The sequence below is a fragment of the Rhipicephalus sanguineus genome, chromosome 7, assembly GCF_013339695.2.
Source record: "Rhipicephalus sanguineus isolate Rsan-2018 chromosome 7, BIME_Rsan_1.4, whole genome shotgun sequence".
Taxonomy (NCBI): domain Eukaryota; kingdom Metazoa; phylum Arthropoda; class Arachnida; order Ixodida; family Ixodidae; genus Rhipicephalus; species Rhipicephalus sanguineus.
In genome coordinates, this window is record NC_051182.1 from 151,257,633 (window position 1) to 151,281,266 (window position 23,634).

Here is a 23,634-nt window from a genome sequence, read left to right on the forward strand (position 1 = left end):
AAAGGTCTCATATATCACTACACAATAAGCACTACTTCTGTGAAGACACGTTTCACTTTCGTGTTATACCGATTCCTATGACGGAGGGATCAGCCATGTTTTTTCTTTTTTCGTCTGTCTCTCACTGCCAATTAGCAGTAATTTTGCTGTGGAAAATACCCAGAAATACCGGCGCACACTGCATGCTTCGCCCCTCCACAGGTTTCGCGTTAGTGGAGCTGAAACACCCTTCTCTACACGCATTTTCGCTTGTCTTTTCTTATTCGTTTATCGCGAGTCAGGAAAAAAATAATAAACATTTTCTCTCTCTCTCTCTCTCTAACAGTGCAAGCTCGCATTACAAATGGTAGCTTAAAGAGTCGGCGCCAAACACAGAGAGTTCAATCGCTGTTTTGCTAACAATTCGAATATTGCCAGTATTTGCAATGCAATTGGTTGCACAAACGTTGCATGAGTACAGTAAACTTGAAGTTTGTGTACTGTAACTTGCAGCAAGCGCACTTTCTAGAATTGGTTCCATTGACGGTTTTGCTCGAACGCTTTTCGGCGCTATTCATACGCTTCGGTCCCCCATAGTAGAGCACCTATTGTACTCTGAAACGTTCCTATTTTTTTCTTTCGATGGCTAGGCGCCGCAGAGCAAAAGAGTTTGGTCCAGAACGCACTATATAGGTTTGACGTATGCTTTTTAACACCCATGTGCTCCGTCAGAATGCGTTTTGCTAGTTTATTTGTTTATTTGATTGCTGTTTGTTGGCATGAGGCTGGTCCATGAGTCATATGTCGAACAGGTCATTATGGCTGCTGGCTGATGGCAGGGGTGAGGGCTCCTGACTCGGATCACTTTAATCAGTCAGCAGCTCCACTCTGGATCATCAAAGGACGCCATTGTTTGCCTCCATTTTCGTCCTCTGCTCGGCAGGCGTGCTGAAGTAAGGCTCAGTTGGTGCTCGAAAGTTATCTGTTACCTGCAAGTGTGGTAATAAATATTAGACGTGTGAAAGAATACTACGCGCGCGGCGAAGTTATCGATTTATACTTTATACGAAACATGACGGCGACGGCGACTGCAAAAACCCGCCGAGAATGTTGTTTAATTTCCTATCGTAACAAAGTATGAGTTCAACGTAGCTAACTATTTTCTTGCCAGCCAAAACAGAAAAGACAAGGGCCTTGTACAGGTTAAATCACCACGGACTGTACCGTCACCGACGCAGAATGTAAAGCGAAGTTTTACAATAAATGTTAAAAGTCGTCTTTCTTAGGATAATCACGTACAACAAACTTAGCCTAATGTTTCCAACATATACTATTACACCAAGTTGCAGCACATAAACGTGTATTTTATTTTCGTTTATCAGCCTGCTTGATTCGTATGACACAACGGGAGGGGGGGGGGAAGGGGGGAGGGTTCGAGGCTGTTTTATCTACCGTCGTTAACATTCATTGTATCTGATTTTAAGGAAAGAAAAATTATGTGTCCTGCAAATCAAACTTTAGGACTCTTTGAAGGCCGTGCACAGCCAGACTGCATGACCTTAAGTGAGGTACGCGTAAAAGCCAGAAAAGTAAAAAGAAAATTCGATGATTAGGACCGTGTGTTTATTTTACTCACTGATAGCACCGACGTATTCAAATGCATCCCCACAAATTGTCGCTGCTCATTAGTTATGTAAAAAGATATAATACCATGTGGAGGTGTTTAATTATGACATTTCATTTCATTTAATTACCTAGGGGCCCAGTATCGTGCGTTACATGAGGGGGCAGCGAGTTTGTTGAAACTGCAACAAACTAAGATGGAAGACTGTAATAAGAACATTATTACGCAAACAAAGGACAATAATTGCATAATTAAAGATACAATACAATTATTGGCATAATGGAATGATTATACAACGCAGTACATGGTCCACCTGCAGAACTATTAAAGTAAGTACTACAATTATAATTGAATGATAATGGATAGAAGTAGCATAGTGGAATAATTATACAACGCAGTACAAGGTCCACCTGCAGAACTATTAAAGTAAATACTACAAAAACATGACAGATTTCAAGAGTAGCGAAGAAGCAGACATATCAGACAAAAACTCAGACCGATGTTGGGTTGATACCAGGGTTGTCCGTAACATAAGGTTCCCAAGGAGCTGTCGTCGCGAGGAATGCTGTTACGCGGGATCCGGCGACACTACCGTGTAGCTTGCTTCCCCCTTTCACAGTCGCCGCCCAGGCTAGCTGTCTGCGACGCTCAGTCTTGGCTTGGCAGCCGTTCGACATGGCGCTCCCACTCGCGTTTCTCGCCAGGTGCGAATCACGCTCTGTGATAAGTTTTCTTTTTGTTCTTTGTGCAAAAAACACTGTGTCGGCGGACATGCACTGCCAAAAGCGCGAAGACTACGGGCAAAAGTGTACAAGCGTACAAGACGTGCGCAAATGGGGCCGAGAATTCAAACCTCAATGTACAGACGTCCGTGAGGAACAGCGTTCCGAGCGGCTATCAGTTTCAGACGAAACGACTGCGAAAGTGCAAGGAACATTGCTGAAAGACCGAAGCCTAACGTTTCGGGAGTTCTACGAGACGATCTCTGATGTCAGCAAGACCAGCATTGACAACATTTTGAGAGGCTATTTAGGGTATGCCGATGTTTGTTCAAGGTGCGTTCCCATCATGCTTACGGAAGACAATGAACGGAAACGTGTTTAAGCGTCCCGCAAATTTCTTCAGGCCTACGAAGCCAATAGCGAGAACTTTTTGGACTCTACTGTCACTGGGCAGAGACATGGGTCCCCTACAATACACGGGAAGTGTAGCAGCACTACCATAAGTGGAAACAGCCTCAGTCGCTGATTCCGCGGAAGTTCAACCAAACACTGCCTGCTGGCAAAGTGATGACGAGTGTCTTTTGGGACAGGAAGGGGTTATTGTTGGGCGAATTCATGCCTGTCGGTACAACAATCAATGCGGACCACGGCCGTGAGACGCTGAAGAAGCATCGCGGCGCGATTCGAATGAAGAGGAGAGGTGTGCTCACGAAGGGAATGTGTTCGCACCAGGACAACACTCGTCCGCACATCGCCCGTGTAATGAACTATCTCATCAACAACTTTGCATGGAATGATGTCACACGCACACATATCTCTTCCTTAAATAGAAAAAATGAAAGGAAAGACACCTGCTTAGGAAGCTTTTCAGAACCAGACAGGAGCTGAAATAACAGGTGTTAAGCTACATTCCCGGTGCGGCGGGAGAGTTCTACGATTTCGGCACAAAGAAAATGGTACAGCGCATGCAAATATGCACTGCTCTCAAGGGCGACAATATGGAAAAATAGGGGAAGGTCTAACATTTCAAAAAATGCATTATTCAATGCCAGTAACCATGTTTCTCGTTGTGAAATATCATTTGGAACCTTATTTTATGGACAAATCAGCTAGTATGTCAGGTATGCCCATTAAGGTAGGTTAGTAGAGCCGTTTGAAAAGACGCTAATTCCTTAATATTGACAATGGATTGTGGAAGGGCGTTACACTCATGAAACGATAAGGCTAGAGCGCTGGAAGAAGTATTGAGAGAAACACTTACGAAACTGTCTGCACGAGGATAATAGAGAGACCACTTACAGTTGCCGACGGCTCCGAGCAGGTTATTGGTGAGCGAGCTGACGGCATTGGTGATTCCACGCGTCAGGAACCGGAAAGGAAGCAAGGAGGTGAACTCGTTTAGCGAAGAGTTCAGGATGTCCACCAGGGGGCACACCAGGCTCGAGACGAGGTCCAGTTGAAGACCTTCCGGAGCAACGCTAAGAATGCACTGTGCACGATTGAAGAAGATACCATGTTTTGCATCTTTGCAGATTCTTTAACACTCCGTCGTTATAGGGCGCCTAAACAACCTCTGAAAATACAAAGAATGAGCACGTTATTCTCTCCTGGCGTTTCCCATCTTTTCGGCACCTTTTCGTGACGCCAGTGGTCTGTTCATGTGACGTCATGAGGAAATAAGCTCTCGATTCGTCTATATACGAGGAATATCGGTTGTGATTGGTTTCCAACCCTGCTTTGACATGCAGTCGCGCGCCCCTTCTGCCTTGTTGCGCATGACTGTCTTGCGCGATCAACCGATCTGACTTCGTTTTGTGCGTTTTCGACTGCGCAAGCAGAGATAACAGCCTGTAGCCGATAAGCGCGAAATCCTGATAGGCTCAACGCTTAGTGACGACATTATCCACGTGTTTTATGAAGAAATAAGTGGCGATCAGGAGACAGCGCTTGTAGGAAGGCGGCAAGAGAGAAACCGTGCTTTCGTATTTCAACTCGGAGTGGATTAGGAGCCCTTAAGTAGTCTGACCAGCTATTTAGCTATTACTTAATATCTGAGGTTTTACGTCCCAAAAGCACGATATTATTATGAGGACGCTTCGCTATAACTTCAGCGAGAACATAATTAACCTGTGAGTGGCGAGATATTTTTCAGGCATTTCTGAAGAAACGTCTCCGTATGCGGTCCACTAATAGAGTGTTCAAGGTTTCGGTGACACGTGGTAAGTTAGGCCTACCGTGCATACGAGTCTTATGCAGTATTAAGCGGACCGTAATTGCGTTAGAAGCAGCGAAACGACCCGCTTGATTCTGAAGACCTCGCTTCACGCGGATGATGGTGGCAGCAAGAAAGAAACAGCAAACTCATCATTTGCTGCTACTTAATCTTCAGTGTGGGATGAATCTGATCAGGTTCATCCCACACTGAAGATTAAATAGAAGCAATGTCATATCGTTGTTATTAAAAGCCGAAGTAGTCTGGTAATGTTAGGCATACAGTCTTCATTGTGTTACAATAGATAAGCTGAAAGTGCAATATGATCGCATGTATTGACTCTTTACATACAGAATGGTGATCGACTAAGTTCACGAAATATACAAAAGAACAGTGTTTCATATATTGCAACATTTTATTTAGAGAATAACAATTACTTGAACGCGTACTATTGAAGTGACTACTGCTATGAGGACCGGTTTTCTACACACATGTACCCATATCTGCAGCATTTGCCCGCACAAATGTCAGTGAGGCAACGCTCAACTATGTCAGACATCGTCCCGCCCACCACGTCACCGTTTCCGTTATACGGGTGTACCGGAATGTGTTCCCAATTTAGGTGGCAATTCTGAAACCTTGCACAAAACCGTAGTAGTCAGTGGGCAGATTTCATATCAAGTATGAACATTTTTAACGTTCACTGTTGTCGCCGCAGGGTGATGACCAAATAAATTATTCAATATTGGTAATACTGTAGTACTTACGCCGACTGCTTGCAGCAGTTCCCTCAGAATGGAGTCCTGGGCAAAAATGAACATCACTGTCAGCTATCAAAGGGCCACTTGCATTCAAAGTTCAGCGATAATAAATTGAAAGTGAATTTACTCACAGAAATTGTAGATCCGGCTTCGCAAAACAACAGGGTCGTGTTCAGACACTGCAAGATTCAAACAGAGAACGAAATGTAATGGAAAACTATGAAAAAATCGTTATCGAAGTTTAGTAGACCGTTTAGTCACAGGTGAAAACACAAGCACAGCAGTGAAATCGTCAAAAACTAATAAATTAACAAAGAGCAACTAATAGCAGAACAGCCAACATTGCTCGCATGAAAAACGTTTACAGTTGAAGTGTTAATCACTGCGCCCATCAACTCGGAAAGCTTTCTTTCTGGTCACTACATATGAGCGGGCTCGTGGAGGCAGGAAGGAAGAAGCAAGCAGAAAGGCAGGGAGGTTAGCCAGTTCTCTCATGGAAGTAGATTTCCCTGACAGATAGACTCCACCCCAAGCAGATTTCCCTGACAGATCGGGTGGGGTGCATGACGGTAATTATCGCCTGCTATGACACGTTATTTGTTCCGGAAATGCATTTATGAAAACTTATTTCAGTAACCGAATATTTTAATTTTTATATGTATAACACAGCCTTCATTTTTTAGGTGTGCTTTGAATGTTCTCATCCAACAAAGTGTTTTGGGTGTGTCCAGATAAGACCGAACACTCGGTCCAACTTGCGCATAAGTTGAAGCTGCGCGAAAAAAAACCACCATCAGGAAGGAACACAAACAATAGGACGAAAAAAAAAGTTATTCGCAAGATGGACCGACTCGCTCAAACCAACAAGTTGCTGCTGTCACTAGGGGCAAGGTCACCCCTCTCGACTTTGATGAAAATCACTCCAGGCGCAGGTTTTTTATCCAAAACAATGACTTCGAACTGACGGTTTCGAAAAAGATGGACACACCGATTTGGTGCACGCGGCAATGGGGACATTCAACATGGCCTGAAAAGATAGTATGACGCGCGACTACAGATACTACAACGACATACTTACCGCTCCCACGTTGAACACGCTGGGCAGGCTGATCTGCAGAGGTTCTTGGCAGGCGATGTTTCCAGGACTGAACGCGCCGCAGTTGAACAGCGGGATTCCAAGGGGACGACAGAGAATGTCGGCAAGACCACCGATATCGCCAGCTGCAATGCGAAGTCGAGACAGTCGCAGTTACTCAAGCAGAAATTTGATAACATATCTGCTGGGGTTTTAGGTACCAAAACCACGGTATGATTATGAGAGACGCCATAGTGGAGGGCTCCGACAATTTCTACCACCTGGAGCTCGTAAACGTGCACCTAAATCTGAGTAAACGGACCTCAAGCATTTTCGCCTCCACCGAAAATGCGGCTGCCGCAGCGGGGATTCGATCCCGCGTGCTTGGAGTCAGCCGTCAAGCGCCATAACCACTGGGCCACCATGGCGGGTTCAACATGCAAGTCGTGTAACGACGAATCGAAACCCTGATCTGTGTATTTGTTCGATTTGTGCTGCCTGCGTAGTGATGAGACTTTCGCAGATCAACCTCCAACTTAATATTGAAAGAAATTTAACAATGTGGACATCAATGATACGTATTTAACAGATAGCTGTAACAATAGGTTAGTCATGTGACACTGTAGAACAGAGCTGGGCATGGGTTTTGCGTGAAACCTTGGACACTTCATTCGCTAAGTACGTTATTTCGAGCGTGGTACGAACGCTGTTCGTACTTTTCAACGTGGTACTCATGAAGAAATCTCCAAAGCAAAGTTCAATAAAAGTAATATGAAAGATATCTCATTGCACCATTAAGATGTTAGCAGACAAGCAACTTCAACAGTGGACTCATATCGCTTGAAGCATTGGGATGAATGAGAGCATGGCTTCCTCTCAGTGGTTGATAACTTTAAAGTAAGATTACTAAGGGAAACCAGAGGGTGAAATCACGCGCGGTGTAGCCATAAGATTGTACACAAAGCTTACTCCGCATTAGGATAAACTTACAAGAAAATACGTGGGCCGAATTCATGCGATAGAAAGCTGGGATTCCACCCGAATTTTAAACACGCTCTTAACAACCTCTACTACCTCACAAGGCGACAAGGGGACAAGACGTATAAACTGCCCAGAAGTGTTCACGTTCCATATATTGTTAGGACACCCTACGCCTCCCCTGACATCACAACTTATACTTATTTTTGCTTTAACATAATCATTGAAATATAATGAACAAAACTTTTGCGTTGCGAGGGCTCACACAAAAACAATGCGGACTACATGTTAAAGAAAGTGCGCTTTTGCCGTTTGGTTGCTTTGTGAGTTGTCTTTGCGTATATCTTTCCCATGAGGCAGTTTTCACAAGCGCACTATGAAGTGAATGTCTTGTGGTTCTCCTTACCACAAGAAACAGAATGATACATTGGAAAGAGATGAAAGTTTGCTGGTGAAAGTGATAAGGAAAATACTCACACAAGCCAAGCCTTGCTAGCACTGCTTCGAGCAGGCCGACGACGTTGTAGAGTACGGAGACGGGACTTCCAATCTGAGGCAGAATCTGGAGCACACACTGCGAAGAAAAATAATTTGCTTCACCAGAGTCTAGACAGGAAGCAAGCATCTGAATACCGACAGCTACAAACAAACTCCTACCCAAACCCTGTGCACCTCCACAGGAGCTATCCACACCTAAACCCGGACAACAAATGCAAACTATGCACAGCAGAAAGGGCTTCGTATAAACATATACTGTGGGAATGCCCTAACCTATCAACAAGTTCTTCTGAGGCCCTCCGGGAGCGGTGGCGGCTAGTGCTGCTCAGCTCGGAGGTCGAAGACTAAGGATGGGCTATCCAGCAGGCCAGGGAGGCTATAGGGAGACAAGGTTTCCTGGTGTCTACCTGTGCGGTCTAGCCCGGACCACAAACCAGCCGGATATCGTAATAAAGTTTATTCACTCACTCAGGTAAAAGTGGCGCTCTGAAAAATGTAGTTTTTCGCGTTGCTAGAACATTACCACTTATTTGTTCATTCATTCCTACAAGTACCCATGAGCGGATGTAGTGCTTAATTATGCTGACACGTAAATCAAGTCACATTCTACCGTGGTGGGGGGTGGGGGGTCAGTAATCGAAATTTCATTATTTTACAGAGCACGTAATCAGTAGGAGAAGTTAAACCAAAAATCAACAGCCTGCCACCATAGGAAACAAGACAAGGAAGATTCCACGAAGACAAGACTGAAGAGCTACCACTTCCAAGATTCAGCACCGAAGATTAAACTCTGACACATGTTAGCAGCAAGAAAGCAATGTAAACGTGAACAGTAGTTTTTTTTTTTTGTCCGCTCTTCTGGGATGGGGTCCCGTTCTCCTTCCCCTTCAAAATTTAACTTGGCTGTGCCCTGTTCATTTTTCTTTTTTCATTGGCATTGCCTGCTATATTATTATGGTGCGAGCCGAGGTTTTATTCTTTCATACCTCACAATAAAGAAAGTGCTTAATTATGGCGCGCTTTTGCTAAACATAAGCACGTGACATGAAGTCCACGAGCAACCCTTTAAAACTAACTCACCAAGGATTATATTCGCCTTTGAAGGGACACTAAAGCCAAAATAACGAACTATTCTAAATTGGTTATTTTGAAAAAGAGGGTCCTGAGAATCTTTGAGGATTTTCGTGGCCCTATGCTTGACTTGCGGACAGAACCGCTATTTTCGAAATTTAGTATGCTCAAAGCCAGCCAGATTTTCTATTTTTTAGTTATTTCAGTACATAAAACGCAATAGACTCTATCATTCGCAGGATCCTCGTGGTTCTGTGTATGATTTTCGTACTTATGCTAGAAGGACTCCAAAGACTCGAACGATCTACGGACGGCAACACACATCTTTCCAGGTACCCACCTTTTTAAACAAAATCGACAACCTTCTAGATATAAATTGCACAGTTTCTAAGAAAATGATCAGGATAGTACTGATTGAAAACAACATTGAATTTTCTTGACTACTGTTTTTGATTCCTGTTTGCCCATATTGTATCTCATGTTTTTTGTTTTTTTTTCTGGTACAAATACTACACCGTACGACAATTCCTAATCGTATATTTGTGTACTTTTTCCCCGAGCATCCCTGTGTATTTTTTATTATTTGTCGTTTCTGCATGCTTTATGTAATTGCGATGAGCACTCGCAACTAATGTCAAATTGGTATGTTGAACATTACGATTGTAGTGTATACATTTCCATACTAGAAATAATGCTTTATTATTGCTGTATTTGTTACATTATTTTGCACATGTACCTTTTTTATTTTTTCTTTCATTCCTATTACTTGTATCCTGCAAAGTGCTTATGACGGCCTGCGTGCCTCACTGCACCTGGAGCAAAGGCCCTTTGTCAGGCTTTTAAGCCTTTTGCCTTCGCTCCATTTTCTGTACTTGCACAGAAAGAAACAAATAAAGAAAGAAAGAAAGAAAGAAAGAAAGAAAGAAAGAAAGAAAGAAAGAAAGAAAGAAAGAAAGAAAGAAAGAAAGAAAGAAAGAAAGAAAGAAAGAAAGAAAGAAAGAAAGAAATATTAAGTAGACGTTGATTGTTGAAATAGCGGTCCAGAAACCTCGTAGTGCTACTTTTGTGCCAAGGAAGTGCTTATTTTGAAATAAAATCACGTTTTAGTGGTCCGCATCGCGTTAGCGCACTTCAAATCAGCCGCCTGAAATCAGACTTTCATACGTCACTGCTACCGTGGCCAACGTTGCCAACCTTTACTACGCGGCCGCCGGCACTAGTAGCAGCAGAGCAAAAGTAGTGGGACCCACAGCAGCAACAACGGCCATCGAAGCCATCGAAGCTTGCCGCAATCGCCGCAATGGATGTGGACGGAGTACTTGACAACGAGGCATTAGCTCGCGACGCTGGGCTCCAATTCAGTGACTTCAGCCCCGATGAATGCGGTATGCTGCTGAGGGCTCGTAGTGCCGGCGTCGTTGCGTACTACGATACACACCCTTGCACTTTCCTTTATCAAGAGGAGCAAATATCGAATTCACCGCGTCGTCGTCCTGCAGAAGTTGTTGCAAGCCGTGGGACACAGACAACTCGGGCAGGGTGTCGAGCTGACTCTCGGACTCGGGAAATACCGATGGAACGGCGCTGGGGCAAAGACTTGCTCGGATGGGCACATTGAAAGCCTTGACCAAGTTGCGGTTGGTCGTGTAATCCTCAGTACGAAAGTGCAGCGAGCACACAGGCAGAGTTTTTGACTGTTTAGCAACTGGCGCAATGACATGACACTAAGTCACTTCGAGCGTAAGGGTTCATTCCGCGGAACCCAGTGAAAAGACACATCGGTTTCCTTGCTGCAGCACTGGCGTTGTGCATCATTCGGGCATCCGGCAACATCACATGCATGCGGCATTTTCTCGAACTTTCTGTCAGAGTGACTTTCACGAGCGCGCAAAACACACGCGGCAGGACGCGACCACGTGAGCGAAGCAGGGCGCCGGGCGAAGCGCAGTTCAGCGGAAACGGAACCTTTGAACCACGCGCGCCGTTCCCCATGGCAACGCCACAAAGGTTCTTTTTTCCGTGAATCAAACGGAAGCGAACAGCATTTTATTACGTCTTTTGATGCATGGAAGGCTCTTTTTTATTGCTGCTACTTTGATTACTAGTGACTTATTGTAGGCAGACTCTCATACGTTATCGAGATCACTTCAAAAATGTCCACTTCATGGCGCTCATCTTGTGATACATTTAGCTTAATTTCTCGATAAGTAGGGCACTGCTGTTGATAATATTGCCGTTTTAGACGTTGTCACACATTGAGCTTTCACTCTGACATAAATTGTTATTTGCGTTTAGTGTCCCCGTTAACAAAGATAAGTTCACCTATCTAAACGTCGGACAGCTTTTCCGAGGCACCTATTCCTGTTGATGTAAACCCTATAGCACATTTTCTGTCCATGCATCGCCCCCCCCCCCCCGCACCCTCTTTTACTTGGGATCCCCAGTTCTTAGCCCACGGTCACCAATCGCTGGGCTAGGGCTTTCCTTCACCAAAAATTAATTGTTCCTGCATTGTGGAAAAAGGGATTAAGTGAGCGTACGCTGCGTAAATTCAGGGCATCACAAGGAACCTTAAGCTGGTGTCGTCCACGCATCTATTCTTCTCACGTTTATCATGCCCTATTGATCGTCCACTCACAATCAGAAGGGCCGGTTTGCTGTTTCGCAAACTTTTGCGTTACAGAGCTCATTCAACCTCCATATTGAGCGTTCTTATCAATACAGGGCAATAGCTGCATACAGTTAATTGAGCCCTCACTTTACCAGCTGGCTTTAAACCAGAATCTCCACTTAGGGTTTGTAGGTGCAACGTAGTCAAGGGAACATCGCAGGTAGGCACGAGGACGAGCAAAGGCTGGCAAAAGAGAAACGCAGTGCTGACTTTCAACAATATGTTTATTTTGAATGTGCACAACTGCTTATACAGAACGCCTGACAAAGAAAACAAGATCACACCTGCGCACAGATTCTTCTCATTTCGCTATCGCCCCGGCATTTGTACCTAGAAAAGTCAGCTCTTTTTCGCACGACGCTATGGATAGGCAGCCGACGCAATTGCGACCCGCACGTGATACGGCAGGTGCCCCGATGATTTCTCTTGCAATAGTTGGCTTAGAACTTTGTGTAAGTCAACTCTGTGCAAGTCAGTGTTATAAAGAGCTGACCTTTCCAGATAAAAATGCCTCGGCGATAGTGATATGAGAAGAACCTGTGCGCAAGTGTGATCATGTTTTCTTTGTAGTAAGGTAGAATAGGTGGGCGAGTTGGAAACGAGGCATAGTTGGAAAAATCAGCTCGAACACGACGGAGACGAGAAGGACACAGATAGAGAGCTCTCGTACTATGTCAGTCTCGTCTTCTGCCTCCGTAATGTTCACGCTGATTTTTCCAAGTATGTCTTCTTTGTCAACTGTTCAGTATGAGTAGCTGCGCACGCGCAAAATAAACATTCTGTTGAAATTCAGCGCTGCGTTTGTCTAATTTGTGCATTTGCGCTTTCTCGACGGTATTTGCGCTGTTCCCTTCCCTATGGATTTAAAGAATGTTAACGCGTTTATGAGTTAATGAAAGCTAACAGTGTTCATAATGAAACACTAGGCGCAACTTGACACTCGTGTTCACGCGAGATATTTGCTTGACGTTTTGACTTACCCCAAGGACACGGGTTAGGTCTGGTACCAAGCCCTCCTGTAAAGAACACCATTCGAAGGTTATTCACAGCCACTAATCTCTCTAAAAAAAGCTATAGAATTACTTAAACTTCGTTGAGCTAGACTGTGACACATACTTAAATAGCAAGTTTACCGCTATTAATAACGAAAGAGATACAGAAGGATCACGGCAAGAAATAAATGCTGAAATAATTGGCCCTCCTAGGCGCACGTCAAAGAACCCCAGGTGACCAAAATTATTCCGGACTCCTCAGCCACGGTGCGCCTCATAATCGCATCATGGTTTTGACACGTAAAACTCTTTATATTATTCGTTTTTTATGGCGGACCATCTTTGAATTCCACGAAGACAAGATCTATCAAACCAAGCAGGTCACAACACCGCAACCACTTCCCTATAGCGACATGATTAGTTCACCTCTAACGCCTTTTATCTTTAGATAGCCCTTTAAGCACTGTGTATAGAAACACTCAATATGTATGCTTACATCCATATGATTCTACGTTGGCATCCCAGAAAGCAACGTAAACACCGAAGCGCAGTAAAAGAAAAAAACAACAAAAGAAATAATGTTCTCGTTTTAACAAAGGCTGGGCACGTATAAGCCCTGCGTGGTATATTGCAAAACTTACCGACGTGTCGGGACAGGCTCTCAGCGTAGTTCCGAGGCACTAGAGGCAATTAAGAACAGCGTCAGTTTTTGAGTCAATAGGCAACTGCGTTTTTGCACTTTTAATAAGAAAGACCCATCGACAACAATTTAGTAGTACAATTTCCTTCTGCTTATTCTCGTCTCCATCAACAGAAATTTCGCTTGAATATTTCTCATAGATTATAGTGAGGGCATGTTGCTTCGAGTGTTCTTTAACAGATGATGCGAGTTGTTAAAGAAACATCATTTGCAACAGGCCTCAGGCCTGGCCGACCACCCGACCTTGACCGCTGGATTAGTGGACCTCACCACCGCTCGCTACTGGACTTCATACACGAAGCAAATTTGTATGTGTATTTCTGAATAAATATTATGCCTAAGGGCAGACTTTCGAAAAAAACACAAAAAAAACATCATTTGCTGTAGCTAAGGCTAAGGAATTCCATCGTCATTCAAATTAAATCTTACGTCATTATCTGTGTATTTTGGTATGGTCTTATTGTTCGGTAAAGGTAATATTGTTAAACATAATGTCAACACATTTGCATAAACTGGTGTGTCTGAAAAAGTAAAGTACTATAATATAAAAAGTTCGGGGGTGAAGGTCCATATTTTAAAAAATACACACGTCAGGGCATTTCATAATAACAAATGCCACTCGATCGTGATGCCAGACATGTTACAAAACGTGGCACGTGAGTCAAAAACAACGCTTACGAACATGATGTACTTTAAGCTATGCTTTTTTTTTTACTGAGAAATACTTAAATAATTTAGGAATCTGTTGTTCAGCGATATGCTTCAGGACTCACCTCTCCCAAGTTGAGAATGTTGGGAAGCGTGACATTGATACATTGCCCTGCATGAAAATAGGAAACAAAAGGACAGCTTTATTGTAAGCTTAAACAATTTCCTCAGGTGTGTTTGCATATTTAGCGCAATTCGATCTCAAATACAACGCGCTTCCAATGTAGCTGAATGGACGCATATCGGTAATTGTTGCAATATGTTGATGGTTTTCTGGTTCCAGTGAAACGCACCTGAGCAGAGTGAACGCTCGAAAATGTGCAGTTGAGTCATTCCGCACAGACTATTTCACGGATGGGTTTCGGTAGCGCTCTATAGGGATGTTCAACTTGCGGTTTTGTATCACTGAACAACTAAACGAAAAGTGCTGCTGTATACGCGTACGCATGAACAGTCGGGTTGGTAGATGCGACGTTTACCGTATCAATTCACGTCAGGAGATGCAAAAATAAGAAAACATTCGCCTAACCGCCCAAGGGGGCGGTGCCCGTACGTCTTACGTAAAGGCGTACTTTGGGTAGAACTTGGACAGAAATGTGTGCGTGTGAACGTTCTGTTGCAAAGGGAACTCGTGCGGGTGAATGGTTCACTGCCAGGTTGTTGTTATGTTTTGTTTGTTTGTTCCAGTTTGCGATATGTTTTTCTTGACTTGCCAATGTTTGTTCTTGGATATAGAAATGGTGTAGCCGATGTGTTATAAGCCTCTACCTCTTCCCAGCAAGCAAGTTAGAATAGAACAGAATAGGTTCGCCAACTCATTTGTTGGACACCTGTGTCTCTGTCTTCTCTTTATTTCCTGACTCATTTTCTCTCTCTCCTTCCTCCTTTTACAGCGAAAGCTCTTATCAGGGCACAACGGCAGTGGCGTTGTTGTTCGCCAGCGCCGCCGCCGGCGTCCGTAACCATTATCGCGCGAAATAAGAAAAAAATCAAATAAATAAAAACATGTACAGCATCCGATGGGATTTGAACCTGGGCCCTCTGCGTGGCAGTCGAGTATTCTACCACGGAGCTCACAAGTGCTTCAACGTTCTTTTGCAGAAAGACCGTATACAGGTGTCATGTCGGGCAAGGAATCGCGTTAACATGTGTGATATAGTGTGGCAGAAGATTAAAATAATAGCCAGGCGTCACATAACGCTAATTGCGCAACAAGTGTGTGGTTTAAAGCTTCCCACTCTCTACAAAGTGGTAAACCGTAATTCTTAATCCTCATCAGCCACACGAAGCATCAATGAAGCGCTCACAATGTCTTGCAGATGTGTAGCTGGTACCTCGCTTATTCGAAGAAGGACGAATAATGGCATAGTGGGTGCTTCCCTACTTCAAAAAAAAACTAAATATGATTTGTGGCGTAGCGTATACCTCGCATGTGTACTTATGTTAGTTTCCCCAAGAGAGTTGAGAATGGGCCTCTAGAAATGCCGCTCTTTCAGCTTTAGCTGTGAATGCGCCGCGCTCCGCGAAGGCCTGCCTTTTATTTCATCTACTTACTCCCTCTTCCCGAAATTTTAGGCTGCCATTGTGCGCCTATAAACGAAAGTTGTGAGCCTGCTCACTTCTCTCTCTGTTCTGTGTTCATATGTGTTTGTGTAGACATATGAAACAGTAAAAATGGTAATTCTTCGTCACAGTGAACTAAATGTAAATTAATCAATAGGTTAGTGTGAAGATGTTCGTTCACCACGATTTAACCCCACAGAAATGAAAAACGGCGAATAAACAACGTCGGGCGTGCGCGGAAAACGCAGCACATTCACAGCGAAAGCTGGAAGGGCGCCCTTTCAAGAGCCCGTCGTAAACTCTCTTGGGCTGATTACTACAAGTACAGTCGCGAGGTACGAACTATGCCATAAAGCATCATAATTTTTCGAAGTGTGGTAGTACAAAGTATACCATTATTCATCATTCTGCGAAGAAGCGAAGTACCAGCTACACATCTGTAAAGCATTGTGTGCATTTTGTTGATGCTGTGGCTCACGACGATGAAGAATTATGGCTCATCCATTTGTAATGGGTCGTAAGCTTTGAACCACTCTCTCGATCCCCATTTCGCAATGTGGGATGACTGGTGTTATTTTAATCATCTACTACGCTATATTAAATCTGTGGACGTGATTCCTTCCCAGGCAGAATTGCTGTAAGGGGTCTTTTTTCGAATGAGTCATGAGTGCCGGTGTGGCTTTGTGATAGAATACTCGACTACCAGGCAGAGGGCTTGTGGTCAAATCCCGCTAGATCCTGGATTTTTATTTCTCATTGCGCGTGATAGCGGATACAGACACCGGCGATGGTGGCGGCGGGCAAGTATGCTACCAAAATCAGTTGTTGTGATCTCATAACATATTTCGCTGTAAAATGTTGCTGTCGTTATCCGCTAGTGTGTAGGAATTCATAGAGGATATAGGGTTTATACCTGGCGTTTCAAACATATCTAAGATTCGGAATTTGAACGAAATAGACTATTTATAAGAACAGTGTGACAGGCATTGAATCAAAGTACATTATATCAGAGAAAAAGTAAACCTCTCAAGCTTACCGTTTACTGTAGGCAGAAGGGCAACTCCCAGTACTAGAAGAACGTACGATATTGCCGGAGCCATCTTCCTGGTATCGACTTTATCTGGAACTTAACTCACAACCTATAGATTGAAATCTCGTTCTTGCTTCAGTCGGCTTGATTGGAGACAAAATCGGAGACAAGAGCATTTCCCGGAGAAGTAACTTCTATGAGCTGTGCCTTAAACGGCGGGCAAACGAAGTCAAGGTTAGCGAGAACAGGTCGAGAACAGCCGAGACCGAAGACACTCAGTGGGTTTGACTCTCAGTGCTGAGAGGCTCCCCAATTTAAACTTCGCCCTGTTATTGTTTTCGAAACGAAGAACGGAGAATGGTTGGTTAATAGACTGACGGAACTTGTCGACGTAGCGTAAGAGACGCCAGCTCAGTGGTGCTCCTTCGAGCATGTAGCCGATACGTTTTTTTCCGAAAATAACGCGGCGACGCGGTGTTTTTCTGCGGCCCACGTGACTGTTTGTTTGGGGGTGCCGACTTTTTGTCTTTCGTTTGCTGCCCGCGAAAGCCACGGTGCATGGAATGAAGTGAACCCCTTGACAAGTGCGGCGCGTGGATTGGAAACAACGCAGCGTGTCTATCTTGTTGGGTGCACCACTACGAGCGCTGGAAAAGACTTCAGGCAGTACAAGCCTCGTGGATACGAGCAACTATGCTATATACTTATTGACCTCTAATGACTGCGTGACGTCACCGGTATGGGACAACCGATCACGGCACAAAACGACGGCACAATCACCACTGTTCAGGCAAGCTGTCTGAAGGCCCCCTGACCTGTTGTGATGTTTGTGGCACGTACATAACTTAAGCCTCGCATATTTCAACGATGCCTGTAAAAATACTTCGTTCGATATACGTGGCGCCTGGCTCTATCAATCACAAGTGTTTCATTTTTGTTTTCGTGCAAGCAGTGTCCCGGACCTTCTGTAACGTTTCGGGACGTGGCTTCTGCAGCCTTCTTTATTGCAACACCACATCACAAATGTTGTCTATTCGACTGTACATGACATCGCTATATAGCTTCTAAGTCGCTATATAGCTGCTAATTATCATCTTTAGTTAGCCTCAAACTTGACTAGCAAGAAACAGGGGTGAATTCATAAAGCTTTACGTTCACAAATGGTTTTTGCCATTAGTAAGCGGGCTACGTAATTGATACGTTGGGTGCCACGATAGGAGGACATACTCTCTTACGAAAAAAAAACAATTTAGCGTAAGACGTTTTTTTCTGAATATAGATCCATGTCGAAGTCCCAACCTCGGCTTGATTCCAGAACTGCGACGGCCAAGCCGTCGTTATGTCAACGCTCCATGAATTCAATTTGTCATTATCACTGTTTTACCGATAGTGGTTCACATAGGAGCAGCTATCACTATCATCGCTTGCAATCGACACAATATCCGTATGTGGGCTTCTCTATATTTCCTATTCCTTGTCAGACTACACCTGTTCCACACCATTTTACCATTGTAGACACACTGATGACGAGTAAAACACGTTCAATGATAAATGTGCGTAAGGAGAATTCAGTGTAATAATGAGGACTAACAGACAATAATGCCACGAAAAGTATAGGGGATGGTATTTGTAGTAATTAGGATATAAATGTGAAGAAAGTCAAGTGGACAAAAGGACAACTTGCCGCCAGCAGGGACCGAACCTGCGACCTTCGAATAACGCGTCCGATGCTCTATCACTGAGCTACGGTGGCGGTCATCCTACCGTACACTTTATGGGGTATACATGAATATATGCCCCACAAACATTCCCCATATATATGTATATGCCCCATAAAATGGACGCGAGGACTACCGCCGCCGTAGCTCAGTGGTAGAGCATCGGACGCGTTGTTCGAAGGTCGCAGGTTCGCTCCCTGCCGGCGGCAAGTTGTCCTTTCGTCCACTTTACTTTCTTCACATTTATATCCCAATTACTACAAATACCATCCCCTATACTTTTCGTGGCAATATTGTCTGTTAGTTATCATTATTTTATGCCTGACAACGAAAAACGAACCTTTAAAAGTAATCTTCTTTCCTTGAGGAACTTTCAGGTATATCAACCGCCTTGCTGTAGCAAGATTGTTTAAAGAGGTGCACAGTATTATTGGCGCGACCTTGCTCCACAACCTTGTCCTTTGAAATGTTTTGTTGTCGACAATACGCCACTGTTTGCGTGTCGAACAAGCCTTCGTTTGAGGAAAGTGACGGACGCGCGTTGTCCGGGCTTCTCTTTTTTAGTCAGTCCTCCTGTCAAATTTGTCGCTTCCGGAATCCAAACTGCTGAAAGTGGCCGTGAATATCCGTGCGAGTAAAGCTTCCCAGTTACTCTCTCTCTTCCATTCACCTCCTCCCCCTCTCACCTTCACCAACCAATACAACTAGGGCTATGCGTTGTGCTTGAAACAACCTGACGAAACTGTTACGCAAAGTTACCGACGTAGTTAAACAAGTCAGTGCAAACCACACGGCGCATGACAACTTTCACGCGGTGGTGTTGTTTTCGCTCAAGCCACTCTCTACGTCGTTTAGCTTAGGAAGTGAAAGAACAAGAAAGAATTGTCACCAGTCTCTAGTTGTAGAAACTCATAGGGTTCCTTATGCATTCGCCTAAGACGAATCGACGGCGAAGGCCACCTTATTTTTCTTCTCCGTCGATGCACTGATCTTCCCCCACCCCCCTCTGAAAGCTTTATGAACCTCACCTGGTTTTGCACTGCCTCCGCGATCGGCTCCCTTGGACCAAGTGACGATGTCAAATGATGACGTCATCACGTAAAGTAACGTTATGTTACGTTACAGTGACGTCATTATGATGTCACTAATTTTGGCAATCTGCGACGTCATGATGCCGCCATATGGTGAGGTCATCAGGTGAAGATTTTTTGCGTTACTTGTGTTGCCACCGACGGCACCGAAGGTGACGGTCAATGTTCGTGTTTGACGAGGAATCTAACGCTTTCGACTTAATAACTCCTACGTACTCAAGAGTTATTGCTGTTGCAGACCGCCGTGTAGCTCAGGCCTCCTGGTGACAAAATCAGTATATGTCACCTCCACTGAGACATATTTTAAAAAATGTTTTGAGCGTCTCAAGGGCTTTCCATGTGGTGTCCAAAATGCCACCTAACCATTTTGTGCGGGGCCGTGATGGTCTTCTCTTGCGTTCCACTTTAATTAACATAAGCGTCTGCCTCACTGAACTAGCGGCTCGAATGACGTGACCAAACTAATGAAAAATTACGTGCTCGTGCCGACGTTTCGACGAGTGGACTTGTCTTCTTCAAGGCTGGAACTTAGAACCAAACTAAGTTTTTGATTTCGTTGCCTTTGCTTTAAAAGAAAATCAAGGTGTTTTCTCGTACGATCCAGATATTTGTTAGTGTGGCAGGTTCATTGGATCCTCAGATATCTTCCTCTCTCATGCTTTGTTCTCGTAACTTTGCTCTGTTTATGCAAACCAGTTCATTATTTTATCACGCTATGAACATGTTTTGACAGATTGCGAGGCATACAGAGAATAAAGAACTTGTCTCCAACGCGGAATATGCTCAACTTCGCAACCACCGCTAGACTTCGGGAAAATACTCGGACATGTCTTCTACTTTTCAGGAACGCTAAATTTTAAAACTGGCTACTCGGGTTCCTCGATGGCATTAACTTACCTAATGAGCTGTAAAGTTACTTACATTACAGCTATTACGTTAACGCTTCCACATATCTTGATGATATATATTTTTCTTGGTTTCTTTTCGTGCCGTCCTGCTCTTAGAGCTTTTCTGTCCCCAACCCCCTTCCCTTATATAGAGAATCATGTTGGTGCCTGTATCTACGCCGGGAGAATTCTTCGTTCTTCAAGAAAGAGCTTTCTCTCTGTCCCCATATAAATTCCGCACATTTCTCATGTACAGACGGGTCCACTGTTAAAGGGAACACTTGAGTTTCGGGTACGCGCGGATTTCGCTCTCCTGCAAAAGCATAGTGGCTTAGATTTGCATAACACTACCGGTGGTTGACAGTTGCGAACCCTTATGATAGACTAGTAACGTGCACGAACAATCTTTCGGTATCCACTATCCGTTAGGAACCAACAAAATCAAAGTTGCTCATTCGAGTGTTCCCTTTAACAGTGGACCGTACTGTACTTCCGTAAGAATCTTACGGAAGCATAAAATCATTGGAATAGCAAATAAAACGTTTCAGTAGCGTTATATTCAGTGCAATAGGAGAAAGAAACGAGACGCTTCGACTGAGCATTTATCACGGATGTACTGTCACATTCATTCCTTATAATTGACTGCCTATGTTTAGCCTCCTGACAGCACTATGTTATTTCCGTTTTGTAGCTCGCTATGCTTGTAGGGGCTACACGTAGGCAACATATCCTAGGTGGATGGATGATAATGGTCACTTGTCAACCTGCGTTCTAGCGCACAGAGCTCTAGCTGGAATTCTGTGTTTTCTGCTTCATGAAGTTCTGTTCACAGCTGCGGGACATGACAGGAAAGAAGATGAATGTTTTGCGACTAACAGCAGGGATGTCACCGGCGCGTGCTCGTTTCAGAACATGTGCGTCAACAGAGTCTCTGGTGTCACAACACCGGTTGGCAAGTTTGTGCTGTAATTAATAGCAGGTTATTGCGTATTAAACTAATGACACTCGTGTGAGGTTTCGAATAGTTGGTCGTAGATCACGTTGCGCAACGGGCAACCAAAGATTCCAAGAAAACAACCAGTGTTGCGCTCCAGAAGAGTGGCTTGCTGGGTGAGTAATACTGCATTTGAAAGCCATGTTGTGTCATACGCATGCAGCAATAATGTCGTGATGAAGGTGCATACTGTACACCATCTTTTACACGTAACGCAATTTTGGCACCAACCCTTCTTTAAACGTATTAATGTTGTCCTCTGTGAATAACGTTTTCCTGTGAGCCAACCCATATGCTGTGTCTGCTTTCTTCCCGTGTTCTAAAGCTCACTCATATGTCAAGGAAAACTGGCATAACAATTTTTTCGCGTCTTACCTTTCGCGCTAAGCGAAGGTCCTAATCCTCTAAATTCTATGTATTTAATGGCAATCTACCGATGGCCAATAATAATTTAAAATAGTATGTAAGTGTCTCAGCGAGCCAGTTTCAATTTCGCCATCAAAACTGTGGACTCGTTATGACGTCATTGTACAGTGCTCGTCAAATGAATCCCGAACAGCGGCAAGCCTTCGCAGTGGTATAGTGCGCGCCGTCCAGTTATCACCATTGACAGGCGCGCGCATTCGGTTTGATCGCACTGCGCATATGCGCGCCTGTCCATGGTGATAACTGGACGGCGCGCACTATACCACTGCGAAGGCTTGCCGCTGTTCGGGTTTCATTTGACCAGCACAGTACATTGCCTCGCTGCAATTCTCTTGTTAGGAAGGCTTCCACTGGCAAGAGTGACCAGAGTAAACGTCGCGAGGGTCTTGATAATTATTTCGTTAGAAACGTCTCTCTACCTGACGTTTGGTCACATGATGTCGACAAACCTTGGTCGATGCCATGGCAACAGTGTCGACGAAGCCAGATTCAGATACTTCAAGAGCAGCGTTAGTGCCACATGAAAGTACTGTAGACGTGTTTTCAAAACTTTTATTTCGTATGTATCGTCCAGTTACATGCACAGAGTGTACTTTTTGACAATTTCTAAAGCGTGTGACACTGTTCGCTTAACGCTTTAAGCTAGGGATACGGCTATTGCCCAACAACACCGCTCACTTGCTATCTATCTATCTATCTATCTATCTATCTATCTATCTATCTATCTATCTATCTATCTATCTATCTATCTATCTATCTATCTATCTATCTATCTATCTATCTATCTATCTATCTATCTATCTATCTATCTATCTATCTATCTATCTATCTATCTATCTATCTATCTATCTATCTATCTATCTATCTATCTATCTGAATGCATTGTGATGGAAGGTCGTACATTTTTTGTAACGAGGCAACTTTTTAGTACTTTCCTGCGATTTCTAAGGGACATGTGACATCATAGCTATAGCCGCGTACAACCTTGTTTAAAAATTTTTAAGTTCTTGAATAAATGCCTTAGAGATGAAGCAAACTGAACTCGTGATCGATTTCCTAATTATATTTTGAAATAAAAAGAGCTCGGTGTGATTGACAAAAACTTCGACATTTTCATATATTTTTGTTTGTTCGTTCGTGCTTCACTACGGATATACTTTGCATTTTAGAATTATCGTATTCTATGCGTGCCATTTGAGGACTTTGTTGAATTGAAAGTTTTTCATGTTTTCTAACAGGCTGGTACCAACCGCTGGTAGCAACCACTGTCGAGCTGTCATTTTAATGTAACCTTAGTGTAATCGTCGTCGTGCTGACGACTGACAAAACCTCTTATCCCTTCTACCTGTGTTTCTGAGGTACGAAGTGTAGAGATAAATTGAATTGATTGAAACTGAACTCCAAATTTCGTCGGCGGAAGCACTCCGCCATAGTCACCGGACTGTGATAAGCATATAGGAGAGGGAAGAGAGAAAAATCAGGAAATGACGGTGTTCAACCAGAACTATAACATCTGGTTTGCTAACCTACATTAAGGGGATTGGGAAGTAAGTATGCAAAGAAGAGTGGAGAAAAGAGCAGCCACCCAAAAACAGACAAAAAAGGAAGGTGTGGTGTGGAAGTACAATAACCTATCCATTAGACCACTGCCATACAAAAATTTCAATAAGGTCTTATTGGATTTCGGAGGTGCTGTTTGCTGTCGCCGGTGTTAGTAGCAGCGAGCCTGCATCGCGAGCTCAGTGCTGAGTCGGTTGGCAGACATCTGCATTCCGGCGGCCAGTAGCGGAAGAGGAAATGAGGCGGCAAACTGCTGCGCCGAGAACTGGACCAGTTGGGCGAGTGTGCATGCCAGCCGTCCGGCAAGCGTGTCGCCTTCACCAGGTGATCGACTCAGGAGGCACTGCATGCATAACGGTCACGCAAATAATAAA

General features: G+C 44.1%; 2 protein-coding genes across 4 annotated transcripts in view; both read right to left on the minus strand.

The window, feature by feature from the left end:
* The window catches only part of LOC119400253 (uncharacterized), a 344,569-nt gene that overhangs the window by 310,168 nt on the left and 10,767 nt on the right, over positions 1-23,634 (minus strand). For 2 of the 3 annotated variants that reach the window (XM_037667265.2, XM_037667264.2), the window contains one exon: positions 22,548-23,603. In XM_037667265.2, the coding sequence (XP_037523193.1) occupies positions 23,412-23,603 (192 nt within the window). In that variant the 3' untranslated portion in view covers positions 22,548-23,411. Of the gene's footprint in view, positions 1-22,547; positions 23,604-23,634 lie in introns of those variants that run through there. The other variant, XR_007416987.1, reaches the window with a different exon arrangement.
* LOC119400251 (uncharacterized) lies at positions 675-17,027 on the minus strand. Its single transcript, XM_037667262.2, has 10 exons — positions 16,591-17,027; positions 14,057-14,103; positions 13,225-13,263; positions 12,572-12,607; positions 7,829-7,925; positions 6,377-6,519; positions 5,430-5,477; positions 5,305-5,340; positions 3,625-3,814; positions 675-968 (listed from the first exon to the last, which is right to left on the minus strand). The coding sequence occupies exons 1-10, from the start codon at positions 16,652-16,654 to the stop codon at positions 958-960; spliced, it is 711 nt and encodes a 236-aa protein (XP_037523190.1). The 5' UTR covers positions 16,655-17,027; the 3' UTR covers positions 675-957.